The sequence below is a fragment of the Dryas octopetala genome, chromosome 8 (genome assembly GCF_963921425.1).
Source record: "Dryas octopetala chromosome 8, drDryOcto1.1, whole genome shotgun sequence".
NCBI lineage: Eukaryota > Viridiplantae > Streptophyta > Magnoliopsida > Rosales > Rosaceae > Dryas > Dryas octopetala.
The window spans coordinates 3,647,586-3,671,556 of record NC_141373.1 but is presented as its reverse complement, the minus strand read 5'-3'; the positions used below and the strand labels follow the sequence as shown (position 1 = coordinate 3,671,556).

The 23,971-nt window shown below is 38.8% G+C and overlaps 5 protein-coding genes across 5 annotated transcripts; 4 read left to right on the top strand and 1 right to left on the bottom strand.

Moving 5' to 3' along the window:
• Positions 1-841: 841 nt before the first annotated feature.
• Positions 842-3,072, bottom strand: LOC147276118 (dimethylnonatriene synthase-like). Its single transcript, XM_086255063.1, has 2 exons — positions 2,031-3,072; positions 842-1,795 (listed from the first exon to the last, which is right to left on the bottom strand). Exons 1-2 carry the CDS (start codon positions 3,021-3,023, stop codon positions 1,166-1,168), a joined length of 1,623 nt encoding a protein of 540 aa, XP_086111189.1. The 5' UTR covers positions 3,024-3,072; the 3' UTR covers positions 842-1,165.
• A 3,387-nt stretch (positions 3,073-6,459) lies between these two features.
• On the top strand, positions 6,460-8,809 carry LOC147276117 (cytochrome P450 CYP82J17-like). Its single transcript, XM_086253944.1, has 2 exons — positions 6,460-7,659; positions 7,977-8,809. Exons 1-2 carry the CDS (start codon positions 6,691-6,693, stop codon positions 8,601-8,603), a joined length of 1,596 nt encoding a protein of 531 aa, XP_086110070.1. The 5' UTR covers positions 6,460-6,690; the 3' UTR covers positions 8,604-8,809.
• Positions 8,810-13,740: 4,931 nt separating this feature from the next.
• On the top strand, positions 13,741-16,252 carry LOC147276116 (cytochrome P450 CYP82J17-like). Its single transcript, XM_086253092.1, has 2 exons — positions 13,741-14,766; positions 15,174-16,252. Exons 1-2 carry the CDS (start codon positions 13,798-13,800, stop codon positions 15,798-15,800), a joined length of 1,596 nt encoding a protein of 531 aa, XP_086109218.1. The 5' UTR covers positions 13,741-13,797; the 3' UTR covers positions 15,801-16,252.
• Positions 16,253-17,315: 1,063 nt separating this feature from the next.
• Positions 17,316-20,300, top strand: LOC147276115 (ER lumen protein retaining receptor family protein). The gene is made up of 6 exons (XM_086253093.1): positions 17,316-17,544; positions 18,555-18,754; positions 19,393-19,533; positions 19,641-19,721; positions 19,846-19,973; positions 20,237-20,300. The coding sequence occupies exons 1-6, from the start codon at positions 17,316-17,318 to the stop codon at positions 20,274-20,276; spliced, it is 819 nt and encodes a 272-aa protein (XP_086109219.1). The 3' UTR covers positions 20,277-20,300.
• A 1,674-nt stretch (positions 20,301-21,974) lies between these two features.
• Positions 21,975-23,708, top strand: LOC147276114 (nuclear transport factor 2/RNA recognition motif protein). The gene is made up of 2 exons (XM_086255244.1): positions 21,975-22,771; positions 23,019-23,708. Exons 1-2 carry the CDS (start codon positions 22,066-22,068, stop codon positions 23,573-23,575), a joined length of 1,263 nt encoding a protein of 420 aa, XP_086111370.1. The 5' UTR covers positions 21,975-22,065; the 3' UTR covers positions 23,576-23,708.
• The last annotated feature ends 263 nt before the right edge of the window (positions 23,709-23,971 follow it).

Sequence of the window (23,971 nt, the reverse complement as noted above, 5' to 3'; positions counted from 1 at the left end):
AAAAAAAAAAAAAAAAAACCTTTCCCAGCCATGCCTATCCCCTCCCTCCTCCTTCTCCCCGCCCCCACCCAGCCAGCCACCAGCCATCCTCTCCCTCTCCCTCTTCCTGCCTCGACCCACCCTCTCCCCTACCCCCAGTCCTATCGTATCCCCTCCCACAGCCATGTGAAATTTTAATGGTGGCACCGAAGACTCATCAAATGTTGTGGCATTGAAGCAGAACTCAAGTGGGTCCACATCTTTGGTGACTCTTGGGTATTTGACAAAGCCTTGGTGAGTGCAGCCATCACAGGCTGGTAAGCTGGGGGGTACGACGGGGGCTGGGGTTGGGGGGGTGCGACGAGGTTAAGGGCTGTGGGAGGGGGTACGACGGGACTGGGGTGGGGGAGAGGGTGGGTCAGGGCAGAGAGAGGGGGAGGATGGCTGGGGACGGGAAGGAGGAGGGAGGGGATGGGTGGGGGGAGTGGGGGGCTGGTAAGGGACGAGGGGTGGGGGAGGGGAGGGGAGGGGAGGGGTTGGGGGCAGGGAAGGGAGGGGTGGAGGGGCATGGCTGGGAAATGTTTTTTTTATGAAATTTTTTTATTTTTTTATTTAATTATTTAAAAAAATTTATTCAAAATTTTTTAAATATTATTATTTTTTAAATTTGGAGAAAAAGACGAAAATATCCCTACCACGTCAGCAGATAACGGTTTATTTGACAAAAAAATTAAAGGAGGTACTATTTTGACACAAAATGAAAATTGAGGTATTTTTTTACAAGTTTTCAAAGTTGGGATATATATTAAGTTGAAATAACATGTAAAATTAAAGTATTAAATTGTAATTTACTCTATATATATATATATAATGAACTATTATTCAATGCAAACTCCAAAGAAAGGGCTAAAATACAGTATTGTAATTAATATAGAGGCGAATTAGATTCCCCTCATTCCCAAACATATATAGCTTGCACACAACTAAAATGGGAATCCTAATTCCCATTTGTTCATGAATGATGAGTACGTACATACAGCCAGGTGGAATTAATTAATAGCCCCTTGTCTTGCACTAATTGCTCTTATTTGTACTCTAGGCTGATGAAAATTAAGATGAAATGTTACTTGGATTTTGATAGATAAGAAAACACTTCCAGGTGCATAGCCCTATAACAATAAGTTCTTCAAAGGCATTGATAGAGATGAAGAGGAAGGCGTGGAGAGAGCACAGCTTCCAGTGGCCTCGCCTTAGGCAGGGCCAGGCCCAACCCTTCGCGCATATCTACTTCTTCATCACTTTCTCTCTTCATATCAAATCCTTGAAGCATTCGAGCCAAAACCAACTGAACCACATGCAGCCCAAGAGTCATACCAGGGCATGACCTTCTCCCCGAACTAAATGGAATGTACTCGAAATTTTGGCCTTTGAAATCGACGTCCACATGGGTCGTCATGAACCTTTCGGGTTGGAACTCACATGCGTTGGGCCACACATGTGGGTCACGCTGCAACTTCCATATGTTGACGAGTAAACGAGTGCCATTTGGCACGTAGTAGCCACCGAGATGGCAATCTTCTGTGGCCTCACGCAGGCCCGTTATCGGACCAGGTGGGTATAAACGTAGGGTTTCCTTAACAATGGCTTGGAGGTATTTGAGGTTGTTGAGGTCCGATTCTTGGACCCACCTGTCTCTTCCTATATTGGTGTCCAGCTCTTGTTGAGCTGCCTTCAGGACTCTTGGATTGTTGAGGAGTAGGGAGAGGACCCATGTTATTGTAACAGATGTGCTTTCAGTGCCGGTTAGGATTAGGACCTGTCAAAATAAGATGACCAAAAAAAGAAAAATAAGTCTCCCCAGATAATACTTAATTAGGTCTACCCTCCCACAAATGTAATCCATGTAACATGCATATGCCTTGATTGGTCCGCAAATGTACGTAATCCATGTAGCATTACTTGGTTACTAAAAATGTGATATGAATAGTTCTACTAAAAAAAAATTACTAGATATTTCACCAAATTATGAAATTAATTAATTAACTAATTACCAGTGCTGTGGCTTTGATGACAGTATCACTGCTATGGCCAGAAATTACACTCTCCTCTTCCAACTTCGATATCATTACATCCATCAAGTCACTCTCAACCCCAACATTCTTGCCCTCCAATCTTCTTCCACGATGCTCTTCAAGCCAGTTCCCAAGCACAGAGTCAAGCACCTTAAAACACCGTTTCATGGAACTCACATGCCCACCCAAATCCAGGCACTCAAGCCATGGCATGGCATCAGACCACACAAAAACCCCAAACAAATACAAAGCCTCTTTTATTGCTCTTTCGAAACGCCAAGCCTCGCTGTTCTTCTCATGATATTCGCCGTCCGTAAATCTCTTCCCAGCAATCAGCCTCACGTTTATATTGAACGTCAACTGCTCTAACAACTCACTCACATGCACTACAGTGGGCTGATCCACACTCTTCGTACAGAGCGAGAACAAACGTTTGATGAACGAGTCCACCTCTGAGACTCGTACGTGGCTTAGACTCTTGACCCGATGGGTCGAAAGAAGCTCTAGAGTGGCCAACTTACGAACCTCGCGCCAGTACTCTCCGTAGGGCGCGAGGGAGAACATGGCGTTGTTGTAGCCCAAGTACTTCCCTGCTGTGATGCTCGCTCGTGTGGCAAAAACTGTGTCGTTTTTTGTGAGACATTCTTTTACGAGTTCCCAAGAACTCAGGACAATAAGTCGGTGCCGGCCGAGTTTGAGGGAGTAGATTGGTCCGTGTTTGTCGGCAATGGCTCCAAGGATTAGGGCAATTGGGTCTTGAGTAGTACCCCCTAGAAGAGGGAGGTGCCCTATGAAAGGCCATGACCCTGAGGGTTGAGGGACTGGTAATTTGGTGCTCTTTGTGTTGTTGGTGATGGTCTTCTTAGCATAGGCTGTGATTCTCAGGGCACAGTAGAGAACCAGCAAAGCTAAGATTGTGTTGATGATTTGGATTGAAGAAATTGGATCCATTGTGGTGGTGGGAGAGTTCATTGAGTGGTGCTTAGTTACACTGCCTAGCTAGTGGTATATATAAGGAGAGTAAATTGTATACGAATCCTTTTAGACTAACTAGATCAATTTAGTCGGACAAAGACAAATGAAACAACACACAAAAAACATGCATGCCTATGGGCTATGGCCGTGGACCCCGAGTATTTTGGAAAGTTTTCTTACTACATATAATATAAGCCTCCACCACGTTTTTCACTACAATGGTGCTTTTGGTTGGCCATTCTCACACCCATCATAAGTTCATAACACTCACAACTCACAAGCATTGGATGGTCGCGGAGTACTATGTGGTCTATATATATATCATTGTACTGTAATACTACTATTGACCAGACAAAAAAATATCATTGTACATTTGTACTCCCAAACATTGAATAATTATATATCATGGCATATCATTCAACATGTTGGGGGGACGCACCTTGACTATGTGAATTCTGATTAATATATTAAATTAAATGTGTTCAATTTGTCAGACCAAAAAAACAATTGTTATATGTGAAGACAATTATAATATGGTTAATTTCAGTTCAGTACTTTAAGTTTGCTTCAAATTTTAATTTAGTACCTCATGTTTAAAATCTAGCAATCATACATCATTTTTTCAATTTTTTGCAATGTCATCGGTATGTATGATTGTTAAGAGATCTGATAAATGCTGATGTGACACTTACGTAGTACTCCCACAATGCTGACTGGATGCCACGTGGTTTGACAACATGACACATCATGCCAGGTGGCATACAAAATAATTTAAAATCTAAAAATTTAAGAATAATTATATGGCATGATGTGCCATGTTTCTATATTTTTTATGTCACGTGGCATGACGTGGCCTGTTATCAGATCACGTGGCATCTAGTCATCATTGTGGGAGTGTCATGTAAATGTCACATCAGTTTTTAACAGATCTCTTAACAATCTGACGGAGGTAAGACATTGCAATAAATTGGAAAGATGAGATATAACATTGCAAGATTTTAAACATGAGTCAATAAATTGAAATTTGAAACAAACTTGAGATACTGAATTGAAATTAACTCTAGTTAAGGGAAAAAAATAATTTTGATCCCTGTGTTTTATCCCAAAAACATATTGTTTTATGTGGTTTCAAAACTTCGCATTTGGTACTTGTGTTTTATATTGTTTGCAATTTTAGAACATTTTATCATCAACATGAATTTTTTTCTCAAATTAAAAGTATATCTTGTTTAAGTTCAATACAAAATAACAAAAAATCATATATATAACATTCAATTTGATTTTCAAACAAAAATTGAAAATTTGGGTTTGTTAAAATTGTCCTCATATTGCAAATGTTATAAAACACATACCAAATGTGAAATTTTGAAATCACATGGACCAAATATGTTTTTGGGATAAAACACATGACTAGAACGTACAACCTAGGACTAAAAACGTTTTTAATGGTTTTTATCTTAAATGATGGGTACAATCAGAATTCAGAAAGTCTTAATCCTCGGACGTACAACCTTATCTTAAATGTTTGCAATTATATGATTCTATATTTCTATCAAAGGGTTAAGTACTAATCTACACATTTTATCTTAACCAATGAGTCGTGGACCCCTGGTGGATCTGCTCTTATTGATGTCCTCTGTGGTTCGCGGTGTTGCTGATTAGAGCTTGGGGTATGGTGTTTTCCGTTTCATTGTTTTTGGGTTTTTGTGTTTTTGGGCCTTCTCTCTTGTGTTAGTTGGGCTAGCCTTTCTATAGGACTATGGATGTTGGGCCTCCCTTATTTCTAATGGATCTAATTACCTATTTTCGGCCCGGCCCGACCCGTTGCCATCCTAAAATGGACCGACCCCAAAAAATCTACAATGTTAGAAGGCCATCCATAAATTAGTGATATGTATCTAGACCCCAACTAGTCGTTCCATTGTCTATATTATATGTTATCCAACCCTTGATTTGTGTACCACATATTTAAGATATTCTACAAACTTCCCTTTCAGTCAATATTCTATTATTATTCATGTGTAGACGGAATTCACATGCATTGAAAATCAAATTATATATTAGTTGTGTGCAAGCAATTGAGTACTTGAAGATATATAACTAGACCAACTCAAAATTCTCAAGAAAAAAAGAAAAACATTATCCAACACGACATGTTCAACTCACCTAACGCTACTGATATTAAAATTTAGAATTTATTCTACCTCGATCATATTTATGTTCAAAATGTGTTAAAACCTATCTACAAAGAAAAATACGTCCTCTTGGCCAAAAAAAAAAAATACGTCCTATTTTAATTTTAGGTCCATTGATTTTAAGTTTTTAACTACTAAATTTCAATAACTTTTTAGTTTAGGTATCAAAATTAAATAGCATTTTAGATTAGGTACTAGTTGAAAAGTCAAACAAAATAATAAAGTAAAAAGTATTAGAATTTACAAATATTACATCACATGCAACTACAATAAAAAAATAAAAATAATATTACATCACAAATATTATATTAATTTATACTATATTGTATTAAAAAAAAAAATCAATCCAGTCACAACTTAACTTTGACTGTCTTGGTAAATTGAAAGAGAAAACTCACACCAGTATTATTTTGAGTAAAAGTATTGTTTTGACCTCTATTTATACTATATTAGTATATCGTAATATAATTTCTTTAAAAAAAATTCAATTAAGTCACAATTTAACTGTGACTGTCTCACAACCTTAGATGTGACTATCGTTCAGTCACAACTAAATTTGAAGTTGTGAGTGTCGTACAGTCACAACTAAATGTGAAGTTGATACTACATTAGTAAATTTTCAAGATAATATAAAAGCCTCAAGGGCAATTTTTTCAAAACCTTATAAATTTTAACTAACACTTATCATATGTGGGCCAAAGAACAAAAATGTCAAATGAAAAATGCTCAAATCAAATGGGTCAACATATTTGTGACATAATCTAAAAAACTACATTTAAATTTAGTAATTCAATTGAAATATTATATAATCTTCATGTTATATCAAAAAATTATTAGAATTTGGTATTTAATCCTAATTTTCTATTTAATTTTTAGTTACAATAATATTAGGTTTACTAAATAATGTGATATTAGAAATAAACAAGACACAAAGTGAGACTGAAATTCAATAAATAAAATATTGACAACCATTTATTAAACAAAATTTAGTCAATGCAAGAATCTAGATTAGGGTTACAGAGAAAGTAAGAACTTGAGAAAAAGAAGGAAGGAAAACAGAGAGAAAGAGAGTAAGTGATATGACTGAAGTGTTTGATTCAATGGAACAATAATCCGTACAATAGAGACTGACATATCTTATATGTATGGCTGTAAATCAATATAACAAACCTAACTGCATGACAGCTCACACAACAGACTAACTAATAATTAAGCTAACCAAACAGGTGCTGAGCCGAACCATAATACTGATTATACTGTTATGGCTTATCGTCGATACACTTTTTTTCTTTTGTTCAAGAAATGTAACAATGTTTAGTTGTTACGGGTCAATCATAAAAGTTTTGTCATTTGTCCTTGTCTTGTCTGCTATGATGGTCACCATGCATAAATTAACCATGAATTAGTTGGAGTCTTGGAGATTAAACTTTCATGTAATTGAGCCATAATCATTTATCACCATAGCCATCATGGATTTTATTTCTCATCTACTAACCATTGCAGGGCTCCTAGTCTTGGTTCTCTATCTATGGAGGGTCATGAGCTCTGGCAGTCCCAAAATGAAGGGCATGTTGTCCCCAGAACCATCAGGTGCCTTACCAATCATAGGCCACCTCCACCAACTCGGTGGCCGAATCCCACTTTTCCGAACCTTAGCAGCCATGGCTGACAATTACGGACCCATCTTCACCATATGGATCGGCAGGAACCGAGCCCTTGTGATCAACAACTATGAATCAGTGAAGGAGTGCTTCACCCAAAACGACAGAGTTTTGGCCAACAGACCCAAATCCACGCACGGGAAGTACCTCGGTTACAACTATGCAGCATTTGGGTTCGCACCTTATGGTCCATTTTGGCGTGATATGAGAAAGCTGGTCATGGCTGAGTTGCTGTCTAGCAGAAGGCTGGAGACATTGAAGCATGTCCAAGTCTCTGAGGTTGATGCTTTCATTAATGGGTTGTACTCAATCTGCAAATTAGGCAAAGGGCAAAATAGTCAGAAGGGTACAAGCCCAATCAAGGTGGTGAATATTAGTGAGTGGTTTGAGCACATGTCCTTGAATATAATAACCAGAATGATTGCTGGGAAGAGGTATTTTGATGGAAATGAAGGAGATGAGGAACAGAGGATTGGGAAGCTTATGAAGGAGTTTATGTATGTGTCTGGGAGCCCAGTGGCTTCTGATGTGATTGGGTTTCCTGAGTGGATTGATTTTAAGGGGCAAGTGAAATCTATGAAGAAGATTGGGAGGGAACTGGATTGTCTTATGGGGAGTTGGGTTGAAGAACATTGTGCAAGGAAACAAGGTGGGAGTGATGATCAGTCAAGCAATTACCAGCATGACTTCATTGATGTCATGATGTCTATGATTGATGATGGGGACAATTCCTTGTTTGGCCATGATCGTGTGACTGTTATCAAGGCAACAGCAATGGTATGTGCTCTTTAACATCTGACTATATATGTCCCAATCACTAATTAGACTTGTAAATGGTATCACATACAATAGATTTTACCATAAAAAAATCTACACTCGAGTAGTGAAAAAGTGAATTTGTTTAATAATATGAAATATCGATTTCATACTTGTTGTAAATAAATGAAATTTAGAATTGGTCCAGACACAAACAAATGGCATATTAAATTTATTAACACATCAGTTGTGATCTAAAATGTTGAAATAATCATCGGTGCCTCAGCTAATGGATTTCATCTATAATAACATTGTTCACAATTCTCATAATGCTGCAGAATCTTATCTTAGCTGGTTCAGAATCCACAGCAATCGGCTTGACATGGGCCCTCTCTCTACTGCTAAACAACAGGCAAACTCTGAAGCAAGCCCAAGAAGAGGTAGACCTCATAGTAGGCAAAGACAGATTAGTCCAAGACACTGATATCAAAAACCTGGTTTACCTCCAAGCCATTGTCAAAGAAACACTGCGCCTATACCCACCAGCCCCACTCTCAGTCCCACATGAGGCAATAGAGGACTGCAATGTCTGTAGCTACCACATTCCAAAGGGCACCCGCCTGTTTGTGAATTTGTTTAAGTTGCATAGAGACCCAAGTGTTTGGCCAGACCCAGAAGTGTTTTCCCCAAACAGGTTTCTCACAACTCATGCAGGCATTGACGCTTCTGGGCAGCATTTTGAGTTGATACCATTTGGGTCTGGCAGGAGGTCTTGTCCTGGTATCAATCTTGCACTCCAAGTCATTCACTTGTCTCTTGCAAGGCTGCTTCAAGGGTTTGAGTTGACAACACCATTGGACTTGGCTGTGGACATGACTGAAGGGTTGGGGATTACTCTGCCAAGGGCTACCTCACTGGAAGTTATCCTACACCCGCGCCTGCCCTCTGAATTATATCAGCAATAGGTAGAGACTTGTGATAGACTGATATATACATGCTCTGGTGATTGTGAAACTCTCATTGTGCTTGTTATGCAGTTCAGTTTTGTGCTCTGTGAAGTGTGAATAGTGTTATATATGTACCGATTAATATCATGTTTGTATTTTTTTTCTTTATAACATGGACAAGGTTGTGCTACCAACAATAGATCAATCGTGCGAGTTATTCTCAACCGTCGATTGATGTGAGGTTTGTGGTGATACTTGTATCATCAATGGCTAGCACTCGTCTTTGTGGACGTGGGTGAGTTTTATTAGTATTTTCCTATTTATTAATCGTGAACTCAACCAGGAGGTAATTTCCACATTTATTCTCTTACAAGAGTCTCTTATGTTGTAAATTCCTGGATAATGAGGGTCTTATTTGGTAACAAAGCCATTATATTGATCGCACCAACATTTCTAAAACTGAATTAAATTTTACAAAGTAAACTGTAAACCATTAAACATATATGCGGCTTATGTACTCATCTTTACATTTACGACAAGAGTTTAAGTTAATCAAAACTTAAAATTTCAATAATAGAGCACTTGCTTACTCGCTTTCACAATCATGACAAACATACTTAGAACTAATATCATACTGTATAACCCAATTGAGACATTGTAGAATAAACCAAGTATTTTTTATTTTTTAAAACAAAAAATAGTTTTTGAATATAATACCAAACAAGCTCTTAATGCCTTCTTTTTTTCTTCTCATTGGAGTTTTAGCAATTGTGCCGGCAAATAATAGGAAGAGAACGAATATGTTCAAGGATAAGAGAATTAAGAAACCTACAAGAAAGACTAATCCAATTCATAATGGAACGACTGAAGTGAGACTAATTACTAAATAATGTGATAATAGAAATAAACAAGACACAAGGTGAGACTGAAATTCAATAAATAAAACATTGACAACCATTTATTAAACAAAATTTAGTCAATACACTTATTTTCTTTTGTTCAAGAAATGTAACAATACCAATGGCCCCAAAAAAAAAAAAAAAATGTAACAATACACCTTTAGTTGTTACGGGTCAATCATAAAAGTTGTGTAATTTTTCCTTGTCTGCTATGATGGTCACCAACTCACCATGCATAAATTAACCATGAATTAGTTGGAGATTAAACTTTCATGTAATTGAGACATTATCACCATAGCCATCATGGATTTTCTTTCTCATCTACTAACCATTGCAGGGCTCTTTAGTCTTGGTTCTCTATCTATGGAGGGTCATGAGCTCTGGCAGTCCCAAACTGAAGGGCATGTTGTCCCCAGAACCATCAGGTGCCCTTCACAACTGTAAATATGAATCCACTGTGCACATATTTCTTATAGGCAACTTATAGCACCCACGTTTTTCACTACCTTCATAGGTCTCCACCACGTTTTTCACTACAATGGTGCTCTTGATTGGCCATTCTCACACCCATCATAAGTTCATAACAGTCACAACTCACAAGCATTGGATGGTCGCGGAGTACTATGTGGTTATATATATATATATATATATATATATACATATCATCGTACTTTTGACCAAACAAAAAAATATCATTGTACTGTAATACTACTATTGACCAGACAAAGAAATATCATTGTACATTTGTACTACCAAACATTGAATAATTATATATTCATGGCATATCATTCAACATGTTGGGGGCACGCACCTAGACTATGTGAATTCTGATTAATATATTGAATTAAACGTGTTCAATTTGTAACAAAAAAAAAAAAAATTGTTCTATGTGAAGACAATTACAATAGGGTTAATTTCAGTTCAGTATCTCAAGTTTATTTTAAATTTCAATTTAGTACCTCATGTTTAAAATCTTGCAATGTCGTACATATATCATCTTTCTACTTTATTGCAATATCATACCTCAGTCAGTATGACTGTTAAGAGATCTGTTAAATGCTAATGTGGCACTCTCACAATGCTGACTGGATGCCACGTGGTCTGACAACATATATGACACGTCATACTAGGTGACATAAAAAATAATTTAAAATCTAAAAATTTTAAAATAATTATGTGGCATGATGTGCCATGTTTCTAGATTTTTAATTATTTTTATGTCATGTGGCATGACGTGACCTATTATCAGATCACGTGACATCTAATCATCATTGTAGCAGTGTCATGTAAGTGCCACATCAGCTTTTAACAGATCTCTTAACAGTCATACTACGAAAGTATGACATTACAACAAATTAAAAAAATGAGGTATGACATTGCAAGATTTTAAATACGAGGCACTAAATTGAAATTTGAAACAAACTTGAGGTACTTAATTGAAATTACTCTAATAGAGGGAAAAAAAACAATTTTGGTCCCTATGTTTTATCCCAAAAACATATTTGTATGTGATTTCAAAACATCGCATTTGGTACTTGTGTTTTATATTGTTTGCAATTTTAGAACATTTTATTATCAACATGAATTTTTTTCTCAAATTAAAAGTATATCTTGTTTAAGTTCACTACAAAATAACAAAAAATCATATATATAACATTCAATTTGAATTTCAAACAAAAATTGAAAATTTGGGTTTGTTAAAATTGTCCTCATATTGCAAACGATATAAAACACATACCAAATATGGAATTTTGAAATCACATGGAGCAAATATGTTTTTGGGATAAAACACATGACTAGAATGTACAACCTAGGACTAAAAACGTTTTTAATGGTTTTTATCTTAAATGATGGGTACAATCAGAAAGTCTCAATCCTTGGACGTACAACCTTATCTTAAATGTTTGCAATTATATGATTCTATATTTCTATCAAAGGGTTAAGTACTAATCTACACATTTTATCTTAACCAATGAGTCGTGGTGCATCTACTCTTATTGATGTCCTCTGTGGTTCGCGGTGTTGCTGATTAGAGCTTGGGGTATGGTGTTTCCCGTTTCATTGTTTTTGGGTTTTTGTGTTTTTGGGCCTTCTCTCTTGTGTTAGTTGGGCTAGCTTTTCTATAGGACTATGGATGTTGGGCCTTCCTTATTTCTAATGGATCTTATTACCTATTTTCGGCCCGCCCCACCCTGTTGCCATCCTAAAATGGACCGACCCCAAAAAATCTACAATGTTAGAAGGCCATCCATAAATTAGTGATATGTATCTAGACCCCAACTAGTCGTTCCATTGTCTATATTATATGTTAGAGAAAATGTTAGCAAAAGAACTATAAATATACCCCTATTTTTAGTTGAGGATCCCGATTTCACTTTGATTCAATTAAGGACTATAATTTTTCAAATGGCTCAATCAAGTACATTCCGTCATGTCTGTCACATTTACCGTTACGAATTGGTCACGTGACCCTCACGTGACTAATTTATAAGGGCAAAAAAGTCTTTTCTCCCCTCCTCTCCCCTCCCCCCTCTCTTTTCTCTCTGCCCCCCAGCCAGCTCCCCCTCCCCGTCACAGTCATCCATCCCCGCCCCTCCTCCCTGTATACCATCGCCATCCCTCCCCCTCCCCCACCAGTCCCAGCCCAGCCCTGGCCCCATCTAGCTCCACCACCCCAACCCAGCCCAGCCCCGGCCCCGTCGCAAAACCCAGTCAAACCCAGTCAAACCCACCCCCAGCCCCGTCCACCACACCCAGCCGCACTAAGTGGGCAATGCCTGCTAGGAGCTCTACTGCCTGGAGCACGGCATCCAGCCCAACGGCCAGATGCCGAGCAACAAGACCATCGGCCGCGGCGACGACACCTTCAACACCTTCTTCAGCGAGACCGGCGCCGGCAAGCAAGTGCCCCGCGCCATCTTCGTCGACCTCGAGCCCACTGTCATCGACGAGGTCCTCATGGGCACCTACCGCCAGCTCTTCCACCCTGAGCAGCTCATCAGCGGCAAGGACGACGCCGCCAACAACTTCGCCCGCGGCCACTACACCATCGGCAAAGAGATCGTCGATCTCTGCCTCGACCGCATTCATAAGCTCGCTGACAACTGTACCGGTCTAGGGTTTCCTCATCTTCAATGCTGTCGGTGGAGGAACCGGGTCGGGTCTCGGCTCGCTTCTCCTGGAGCATCTCTCCGTTGATTACGGAAAGAAGTCTAAGCTTGGATTCACTGTGTAGGGGGAGGGATGGGGCGTAGAGATATGAGAGATGGCGCCGGGGCTGGGTGTGACTGGGTTTTGCGACGGGGCCGGGGTTGCGTTGGGGTGGTGGAGCTGGATGGGGCCAAGGCTGGGACGGGTGGGGGAGGGGGGGATGGCGCGCAGAGATACAAGAGAAAAGAGAGGAGAGGGGAGGGGAGGGGAAGGGAGGGAAGGGGAGAAAAGACTTTTTTGCCCTTATAAATTGGTCACGTGACCAATTTTTAACAGTAAATGTGACAGACATGACAGAATGTACTTGATTGAGCCATTTGAAAAATTATAGTCCTTAATTGAATCAAAGTGAAATCGGGATCCTCAACTAAAAATAGGGGTATATTTATAGTCATTTTGCTAACATTTTCCCTATATGTTATCCAACCCTTGACTTGTGTACCACATATTTAAGATATTCTTCAAACTTGCCTTTCAGTCAATATTCTATTATTATTCATGTGTAGACGGAATTTACATGCATTGAAAATCAAATTATATATTAGTTGCGTGCAAGCAATTGAGTACTTGAAGATATATAACTAGACCAACTCAAAATTCTCAAGAAAAAAGGAAAAACATTATCCAACACGACATGTTCAACTCACCTAACCCTACTGATATTAAAATTTAGAATTTATTCTACGGTTCTACCTCGATCATATTTATGTTCAAAATGTGTTAAAACCTCTCTACAAAGAAAAATACATCGTATTTTAATTTTTAGTTACAATAATATTAGGTTTACTAAATAATGTGATGTCAGAAATAAACAAGACACGAAGTGAGACTGAAATTCAATAAATAAAATATTGCCAACCATTTATTAAACAAAATTTAGTCAATACACTTATTTTCTTTTGTTCAAGAAATGTAACAATACCAATGGCCCAAAAAAAAAAAAAATGTAACAATACACCTTTAGTTGTTACGGGTCAATCTTAAAAGTTGTGTAATTTTTCCTTGTCTGCTATGATGGTCACCAACTCACCATGCATAAATTAACCATGAATTAGTTGGAGATTAAACTTTCATGTAATTGAGACATTATCACCATAGCCATCATGGATTTTCTTTCTCATCTACTAACCATTGCAGGGCTCTTAGTCTTGGTTCTCTATCTATGGAGGGTCATGAGCTCTGGCAGTCCCAAAATGAAGGGCATGTTGTCCCCAGAACCATCAGGTGCCTTACCAATCATAGGCCACCTCCACCAACTCGGTGGCCGAACCCCACTCTTCCGAACCTTAGCAGTCATGGCTGACAAGTACGGACCCATCTTCACCATATGGCTCGGCAAGAACCGAGCCCTTGTGATCAACAACTATGAAGCAGTCAAGGAGTGCTTCACCCAAAATGACAGAGTTTTTGCCACCAGATCCAAATCCATGCAAGGGAAGTACCTCGGTTACAACTATGCAGCATTAGGGTTCGCACCTTATGGTCCATTTTGGCGTGATATGAGAAAGCTGGTCATGGTTGAGTTGTTGTCTAGCAGAAGGCTGGAGACGTTGAAGCATGTCCAAGTCTCTGAGGTTGATGCTTTCATTAATGGGTTGTACTCACTCTGCAAATTAGGCAAAGGGCAAAATGGTCAGAAGGGTACAAGCCCAATCAAGGTGGTGAATATTAGTGAGTGGATTGAGCACATGTCCTTGAATATAATAACCAGAATGATTGCTGGGAAGAGGTATTTTGATGGAAATGAAGGAGATGAGGAACAGAGGATTGGGAAGCTTATGGAGGAGTTTATGTATGTGTCTGGGAGCCCAGTGGCTTCTGATGTGATTGGGTTTCCTGAGTGGATTGATTTTAAGGGGCAAGTGAAATCTATGAAGAAGATTGGGAGGGAACTGGATTGTCTTATGGGGAGTTGGGTTGAAGAACATTGTGCAAGGAAACAAGGTGGGAGTGATGATCAGTCAAGCAATTACCAGCATGACTTCATTGATGTCATGATGTCTATGATTGATGATGGGGACAATTCCTTGTTTGGCCATGATCGTGTGACTGTTATCAAGGCAACAGCAATGGTATGTGCTCTTTAACATCCGACCATATATGTCCCAAGTCATTAATTAGACTTTGTATATGGTATCACATACAATAGATTTTACGATAAAAAAGAAAAGTGAATTTGTGTAATAATATGAGATGTCGATTTCATACTTGTTGTAAATAAATGAAATCTAGAGTTGGTCTAGACATAAACAAATGGTATATTAACACACATCAGTTGGGATCTAAAATGTTAAAATAATCATGGGTGCCTCAGCTAATGGATTTCACCTACCATGTAATACGTCTAAAAATGTGTACCCTTAATCACCAAATTATCTCCCAGTCCACAAGATGATTACTTAGTGTGCCTTCTATATACATTTTCAAATTGCAACAACACTCTATAATAACATTGTTCAAAATTCTCATAATGCTGCAGACTCTTATCTTAGCTGGTTCAGAAACCACAGCAATCAGCTTGACATGGGCCCTTTCTCTACTGCTAAACAACAGGCAAACTCTGAAGCAAGCCCAAGAAGAGGTAGACCTCATAGTAGGCAAAGACAGATTAGTCCAAGACACTGATATCAAAAACCTGGTTTACCTCCAAGCCATTGTCAAAGAAACACTGCGCCTATACCCACCAGCCCCACTCTCAATCCCACATGAGGCAATGGAGGACTGCAATGTCTGTAGCTACCACATTCCAAAGGGCACCCGCCTGTTTGTGAATTTGTTTAAGTTGCATAGAGACCCGAGTGTTTGGCCAGACCCTGAAGTGTTTTCCCCAAACAGGTTTCTCACAACTCATGCAGGCATTGATGCTTCTGGGCAGCATTTTGAGTTTATACCATTTGGGTCTGGCAGGAGGTCTTGTCCTGGTTTGAATCTTGCACTCCAAGTCATTCACTTGGCTCTTGCAAGGCTGCTTCAAGGGTTTGAGTTGACAACACCTTTGGACTTGGCTGTGGACATGACTGAAGGGTTGGGGATTACTCTGCCAAGGGCTACCTCACTGGAAGTTATCCTACACCCGCGCCTGCCCTCTGAATTATATCAGCTATAGGTAGAGACTTGTGATAGACTGATATATAGTATGCTCTGGTGATTGTGAAACTCTCATTGTGCTTGTTATGCAGTTCAGTTTCTGCTCTGTGAAGTGTGAATGGTGTTATATATGTACCTATTAATATCATGTTTGTATTTTCTATTTTCTTTCTTTATAACATGAACAAGGTTGTGCTACCAACAATAGATCAATCGTGCGAGTTATTCTCAACCGTCGATTGATGTGAGGTTTGTGGTGATACTTGTCTCATCAATGGCTAGCAATCGTCTTTGTGGACGTGGGTGAGTCTTATTAGTATTTTCCTAATTATTAATCGTGAACTCAACCAGGAGGTAATTTCCAAATTTATTCTCTTACAATAGTCTCTTATGTTGTAAATTGCTGGATAATTAGGGTCTTAAACTCTTTGTTAGCCACCAATGGAGCCAATGTACAGACCATTTTTTTAGTCATTGTTTTCTTCCCCTGTTTTTGAGTTGTTCATTGTTTTTAATGAAAGGGTCAATGTTCGTTTCAGAATCACTTCCTTCTGAATTATTTTATGCAAGAAATTATATAATTCCACTTAGAGCCAAAGAAAGATGCCCCACTAATTTTATTTGGTAGCAAAGCCATAATATTGATGGCACCAACACTCCTAAAACTGAATTTAAATTTTACAAAGCAAACTATAAACAATTAAACATATGTGTTTATCTACTCATTTTTACATTTATAACAAGAATTTAAGTTAATCAGAACTTAAAATTTAGTAATAGAGCACTTACTTACTCCACTTCACAATCATGACAAATATATCTAAAGCTGACATTATATAACCTAATTGAGACATTATAGAATAAATCAAGTCTCTTAATGATTTTTTTTTTTTCTCATCAAAGTTTTAGGAACTGTACCGACAAATAATAAGAAGAGAACGAATATGTTCAAGACATAAGAGAATTAAGAAACCTACCAGAAAGACTAATCCCATCCATAATGGAACAACTGATCAAGTAGAACAATTTGAAAAATTAAAAAGTATCGTTAATTTTAAAAGCTTGGCTCTTAAGTCTTAATTAAACAAATAATTTAAAAAAATAAAAGCTGACAAGCATTGCATGTCCGTTTAATCGTTTTATTGTGTCATTAAAGTTTCGGATTAAATTCTTACAAAAAAAGAAAATTCATGGACTAAATCAACAAGAAAATCACCGAAAAGGTCAATACAAGGATTTGGTACCCAAATCCAACAGCCCCAAAAAGGCAAGCATTAACTTTTGGGATACAAAATCCATTGTCTGAAAATCAAAATTCCACGTGTCCATTCCTCATTGGCCTTGGAAACACTAACAACACAAGCGCCACATAGTATCGGACCAACTGCATGCCCAATTGCCCATCAAAACGCTCACACTCTTCTTCTCACATAACAACACAAACACAAATTTTGTTCCTTTCTCTCGCAAAAATCACTGCTTTTCTTTCTCCACAGGGCATCGATCAGGTGCAGAGCGGTCTTGGGCAGATACCATGGGGAGGAGGAGGACGAGCTCGTCAGTGAATGTGCTGTTTCAGTGGGTGAGGAGGCAGTCGATGAAGGTGAAGGTCTTTCTTGGAGCCTCGCTTGCGCTCTGTGCATTGTTGGCATTGAAGTTTTTTGTGAAGAACCACAACCACTTTTTCATTGCATCTGAAGCCGTCCATTTTTTGGGGATCATCGTCCTCATATATAAGCTCACCACCCAAAAGACCTGCTCTGGTATATAATCTATGACGTTGATCTCTATGTTTCTTAATCTTTCAAAATTCTGATTTTTTTTTTTTTGGGTTTTTGTTAATGGGATTTGTCATGCGTCTTGTTGTTTGAATTGGGTGGTTTTCAACTTCAATTTTTAATTGTGTGTTAGGTGTGACCTTTTATTAGTGTATTGTCATGGCAGAGTGGTTGCAACTTGCAAGGGTACAATTTTATAATTTATTTGGGGAGTATACTTTATGTGGCTGAAGAGGGTAGTATTATTTAACCAAGCATAGAGGTAGAAAAAAATCAACTTGTTAATGCCTAAATGCTCTACAAATAATATTAACTCACACTAATTATATAAAATTGTTATTGTTGTAAATAAATTGGACAAGAAAAACTTGTGTGTAACGGGGTATACACTCTTACTCTCACAAGATCTCTCACATACTAGTTATGTGAGCGCGTATTGTGAAAGTAAGGTGTATACCCCCGTTACACTCAAGTTTTTTTCTAAATTGAACATATGCGTGTGTCAAAAGAAAATGGTTACTGTTGTAAATAAATCGAATGAAATTTTCAAAATGAGAGAGAAATGATTGAATTAGCTACTTTAAAGCTTGTTGGTCAATGGGAAGTGTTCCAATAACAACATATATCTGGATAGCCTTTCTTTCCACATGAAATTTCCTTCAGTGCACTTTGGATTTCTTCTACCCTTATAACATTATATAAATTACTGCATGACTATGGACCTATGGCTGTGTCACTTTAGTTTTGTAGTCTAGCAAAATATCCATTTTCAAATGATTAATCTGATCCCTGTTGAAACCATGCAACAAAATTCGACTTTAGTCAGAAGAAGGTGTTATATTTGTAATTGGAATAAGAGTTAGCATTCTAGGTAACCATTTCAAAGTAATACATTTTCTTATTATCTTTATCAGTTCTAGCTTAGAACATATATATACCTTCAATGTGTATGTGTTAAAGAGTTTTTGCTAACCAGGTTTCTATTACCTAATCAGGTCTTTCCCTAAAGACTCAGGAACTCACAGCTCTGTTCCTAGCAGTAAGATTGGTTTGTAGTACCATCATGGAGTCCGACATTCACACTGTGCTAGATTTATCTACTCTCATTTCAACAATATGGGTCGTATATATGATGCGGTTTAAATTGAAGTCCACCTACATCAAGGAATTAGACAACTTTCACTTATATTATGTGGTAAAGATCTTCTGCTGTTTGCTATGGATAGAAAAACAGAACAATTTTACTCATTTCCCGTTTGGTTGTGTGTGTGTGTGTGCATGCGCCTGCCTGTGTGTGTCTATGTACATGTATTTGGGAATCATATTCTGTATGTCAATTCATCGGTATACAGTACCCATATGCTTTGTCATAAAGGGGGATCATTTGATGAAAATAATCAAAGACCAGTGCTATTAATTAAGGCAACATCCTCTTTTAGAAAGAACTTCATTAGAGATTAGAATTTTCAATTGAGACTACATTGAACATATAATTGTCAGGGTATGATCATTTATTAGCGAATTTAGTATGTTAATATTAATAGTAAATTTGAAGGGAAGACACATATTAGACATTGAAAATTGCTTATGCTTTGTAGTCTCTTTTCTCCACTGTGCACCACCAGATATTGCATCTCTCTTGCATGAATTTCAACGAATAGTATGGCCGGCCAGCCTCAATAACCTTATCATGCAAGACACACTAGATGTTGAATGGATATGTTTGCTCTGCTTGAATCAGAACTGAAACTAACATCATAGCTCTAGAAAAGGTACAAAAGTATTACAATTGTTTGACCTCATAAACCACATTTTGTTTTATTTGAATTGCAGGTGGTGCCTTCTGCTATCCTTGGCCTGTTTTTCCACCCATATACACTAGATACTCGCGTTAGTCGAGTCCTTTGGGCATTTGGTTCGTACATGGAAGCTGTTTCAGTACTGCCTCAGCTTCGTTTGATGCAGAATGCAAAGGTTCATTGAATCATATTCCATCTCAGATAGATTAAAACTGTTTATCACCTGTTTGCCAAGTGACCAGAATTGATCTTTGTTTTCTTCTGATATTGCTTTGCTTTCAGATGGTTGAACCATTCACAGCCCATTATGTGTTTGCATTGGGTATTTCAAGATTCTTCGCATGTGCTCATTGGATTATTATGGTTAGTAATGCTTTCTTCGATTCTAATATGCACATATACAAGTACTCAAACTTTAGTATACCGTGTGAAATTTGCAATCACAGTTGCATTGGACTAAATGCAACACTTTGCAATTTACTTGCAGATCTATGAAACTGGTGGGAGGTATTTATTCTTACTTGGGAGTGGGTATGTCTGGGTTTTGGCAGCTTTCCTCTGTGAGATGGTTCAAACATTCATCTTAGCGGACTTTTGTTACTATTACATAAAGAGGTACCCCCTCTCTCCTTTTGTTACTATTACATCAAGCTGATGTTGTATAATTATCCATGGCATGTGTTGAGACTAAAAAGACCACATAATATCATATACAAAGAGTCAAAGACCACATGATATGGTATATATCATGAGTAGTCATATATACCACATCACCATGATGATGACAAGGTACATAAATTTTCTCTAATTCCACATTTTAATGACTAATCCCAAGTGCCCCTAACCCTTTTATCACATATCCTTAATTTGTTTTGCAGTTATATGGAAGGCCAGCTCATAATGAGGATGCCTGTCTAAATTTCGAAGCTCAGACCAGCAAGGCATGCATGATGCTGTACTGCCTTTCTTTTTCTTTTATCAATATACAAGCATTTCCTGTAATGGTCTCTTATCTTTTTTCCTATGTTTATGTTTTCTTGGGTTCAGTTAGACACTTAAGACACATGTTTACTTGTGCATGCTTTCCTAATACAAAGTCATTCAGGAATTAATGAACAATTTTGAGTCAGGAATCTTGATAATGATGATGATGCGCGCTAAAATGGACAAACTAAAAGACTAGGTTTTTGGTGTGTAGTCGATTTTTCAATCTTGTCACATAAGAAAGACTATGCTTTTGGTGTGTTGTCGATTTTTCAATCTCGTCACAAAAGAAGCACACTTGATTTGACAACTAACAAATGGACTACTCTACTGAATGTTTTGTTATACCATGACTTAGTTCTACAGCATTAGCAGACAATGACATTATAGCCACCTTAGAACAACTCGATCAGGTAATTACTCAAAATTGTAATTGTTAGGAAGTTCAGTTAGAAAAGTTATAAAATTACCCAATGCAATCAAGTTCAATCCTCTTCCCCTCAACTCAAAAAAAAAAAAAAAAAAAAACACTCAAATTAAACTAAAGACTTTTATTTAGTTTATAATCATCATCGTTCTAATAAAAACTCTAAACTAACTTTATTGAACGTAATTTATAATATTGGCATAATAACTCAACTTATGTTTAAGAAACTATCTTACATAAAAGAATATGTTATCTCGTAAAGTGGGTCAAACCAAAGTTGCTTTTGATGGAGAATTCTCTTTTGGCTAGGAAATATCAGGAACAATCATAAGCAATCGCTCACGCAGCTACAGCTTTTATATCACGCGAGTCCAGCCAGCGACACGTGGCACCCATGCATCACATATTGAAACTGTAAGCATCGGTCATATGCACTTCAAACTCGGTCTATGCGCCACAGACCCTATCTTGTACTTTGAATAAAACCTCACTCTAAAACACCTCCACGTGTTCACCACGTGTCCACAGCTCTGTGCCTGAGGACACGTTGACACGTCAACATCAACACTCCGCAAAAGCTGCAGACCAACTTGACCCTGCTGCTGAGCTGTTGACGCTCAACATGCGCGCCACGTTTCGCTCTCAACTCCCCCCGTACTTCTAAGACTTCATGGGAAGCGGGCCCCGCATGAATCCGAAGGACACACGTGTCGCCACACAAAGGCGGCTACGTAATCTCTTCCTGCCCTGCGATTCGTGGAGTGAAAACGACGGTAGAGATTCGTGGGGTGATAGCGAGATCTCGCACCACGCGTCCGTACACTAATTCCAGCTTGTCAGGGGAGGCAGAGCCCTACGTTGTTATTTTAGGCCCGCCCAAGGATGAACACGTGTCCGACTCACATCTCTTCATGCACGTGGGCCACGTGGCGCGTTTTACACTTAAGGAGCTTCCGTTTCCCGCTAAAAACGAAGTAATAGCAAATTTTTCCACCGATTAATCAGGATTAGAGGTGAAGAGTTTGCTAATGCCATCCGCTAAATATAATCCAGAACGTCCTACGTGTCAACCACCGCCCTTTTCCCTTCTCCTATCTCGTCACGTGGCACCCTCCCTTGCCTATTTCCTCTCTTTCTCCCCCCTGAAAATCTGAATCCAATCCAAACCCTAATCTGAATTTCAAAGCAAACAAACTGGCCCTTACTATAAAACTCCAGCTTCAAGCTTGAAGTTTTGTTCTTTATGCAGTTTGAGGCTCTGCGATACATTGAATTAAATTATTGAGAGCTCTTACAATGAGGGAGGTTTCTGATCAGACGGAGTTGAAAGAGGAGGAGATTGAGCTCGATTTAGGTTTGTCGATTGGAGGCAGCAGTTTTAGAAAATCAGAGAAATCGAAAATCAACGGCGTCGAAAACCACACGACGGCGTTGTTGAGATTCAGCACTTTGTCGCCGTTGCCGATCGCCTCGTCAGAGCCGGAGAGCGCGCTTATCGATCCGCAGACAAAGCGGGAGATCCAGGCGCTGCGAAGACAAGAGGCGAAGAGGAAGCGAGAGGAGAAGAAGAGCCGTGGAGGAGGGAGGAACGAGTGCTCCCAAATCGAAGAAGAACAACAGCAGCAGCAACCGGCGAGCAAGAAAGAGAGAATAGACGCGAACGTGAATGTGAACGTGAATCTCAATTTGAGTAACGGGCAAATGGAGCAGCACCGGTACCCGGTCCAGCCGGTTCAGTACCCGTACCCGCCGGTGCAGTTTGTTCCGTGCTCGAACGGGTTCGCGTATCCTTGCGTGATGACGTGTTGGGATCCCGCTAGCGGCGGCGGTGGCGGGTTTAGGCCGTTTCAATCGCAGCCGGATTTGGTGGTTGACCCGTCGAATATCGATGGGTCCGACTCGGATCAGCAGAATGGTGGGTTTAGGAAAACGACGTCGTTGAACGGGTCCCCAATGTGCAGTTCCTCCACAGTTTCAGATCATTATAGCGGTTCACATGAAGGTATAAGTTTATAACTCTAAACTTTATTAATTATTTCTTTAATTTTCTTTTTTTCAATGTTTCCGATATTTAATGTTCGTCAACCAAAAAAAATATCTATGGAGGGTGTTCGAGTATTATTTGAGGGTGATAATTCTAAAACACTAAAACATAGGTTAAATGTCTCCCAAATTTTTTCTAGTTTTTCAAATTTCTAAAAAATGGGTTCTGATTTTTGGGTTTCAAATTCTTCTTCTTGTTTTATCAGGTGGTGGAAGCAGTGATACCAGAAGCCATTCAAGCCAGTGTTTACCAGAGCAAAACCATTTGAATGGTAATTCGAAAGCCAAAAACCACACTGCTACTTCTCACTCATTTGAATCTATTTACCAAGGCAATAATGGTGATCACAAAGTGGTTCCCAAAGAAGAACCCATTTCATCAGAAGCAAAACCACTTCCAATTCCCAAACCCATCTCACCCAAACAAGATCCTACAACTCCAACTCCAACTCCAACTCCAACTCCAAGTTCATTGAAGGAAATTACCAAAGTGGACATTCCAAAGCCCCCAAAACCCCAAACCCAGAGCCCAAATCCCCCTTCCCTCCCACAAATGCCGTATGTTTCGACCACAGGGAACGGCCCGAATGGGAAGACTATTCATGGGTTCTTGTACAGATACTCCAAATCGGAGATCAGCATCGTCTGCGTCTGCCATGGAAGCACATTCTCGCCGGCTGAATTTGTGCAGCATGCTGGAGGCACCGACGTCTCACAGCCTCTCAGACACATAACTGTGATCCCATCTGCTTTTGGAGGATGATGGTGACGATGATATTATTGTTCATCATCTTTGGTTTTTTCCAAATCTCTATTCTGGCTCGTTTGGAGTTCCTGGGTATGAAGGAGATGATGATCATGATGCAGAGGAATGTGACATTGCTTAATTTGTTGGTTTTTTTTTTTTTTTTGGTAAACCTTTGCTAACTGTCATTAACATACAGTTAAACCTTTTAGATCTCAGATTAGAGAGAATAACACCTGTCCCTATAACAGGGACAGGTAAGTTATTTCCTAGATGTCATGATGTATATTACAGTTATTACTCTATTTAGTATTTACATTTGACCTGCTCTTTTGAAAGTTTCAAGATTTTGCTTTCGCATACAGTTCTTCCTTTGTTTAAAAAAAGAAGGGGTACGGTTCGGCAGGCCCATTC

Bases quoted from the DNA above. Each gene is read 5' to 3' on its own strand.
- LOC147276114 (XM_086255244.1), top strand. From the start codon at position 22,066: ATGAGGGAGGTTTCTGATCAGACGGAGTTGAAAGAGGAGGAGATTGAG. The intron at 22,772-23,018 runs GTATAAGTTTAT...TTGTTTTATCAG, and splicing joins TTATAGCGGTTCACATGAAG to GTGGTGGAAGCAGTGATACC.
- LOC147276116 (XM_086253092.1), top strand. From the start codon at position 13,798: ATGGATTTTCTTTCTCATCTACTAACCATTGCAGGGCTCTTAGTCTTG. The intron at 14,767-15,173 runs GTATGTGCTCTT...ATAATGCTGCAG, and splicing joins TTATCAAGGCAACAGCAATG to ACTCTTATCTTAGCTGGTTC.
- LOC147276118 (XM_086255063.1), bottom strand. From the start codon at position 3,023: ATGAACTCTCCCACCACCACAATGGATCCAATTTCTTCAATCCAAATC. The intron at 1,796-2,030 runs GTAATTAGTTAA...TTATTTTGACAG, and splicing joins TCATCAAAGCCACAGCACTG to GTCCTAATCCTAACCGGCAC.
- LOC147276117 (XM_086253944.1), top strand. From the start codon at position 6,691: ATGGATTTTATTTCTCATCTACTAACCATTGCAGGGCTCCTAGTCTTG. The intron at 7,660-7,976 runs GTATGTGCTCTT...ATAATGCTGCAG, and splicing joins TTATCAAGGCAACAGCAATG to AATCTTATCTTAGCTGGTTC.
- LOC147276115 (XM_086253093.1), top strand. From the start codon at position 17,316: ATGGGGAGGAGGAGGACGAGCTCGTCAGTGAATGTGCTGTTTCAGTGG. The intron at 18,755-19,392 runs GTAAAGATCTTC...TTTGAATTGCAG, and splicing joins ACTTTCACTTATATTATGTG to GTGGTGCCTTCTGCTATCCT. The intron at 19,974-20,236 runs GTACCCCCTCTC...TTTGTTTTGCAG, and splicing joins TGTTACTATTACATAAAGAG to TTATATGGAAGGCCAGCTCA.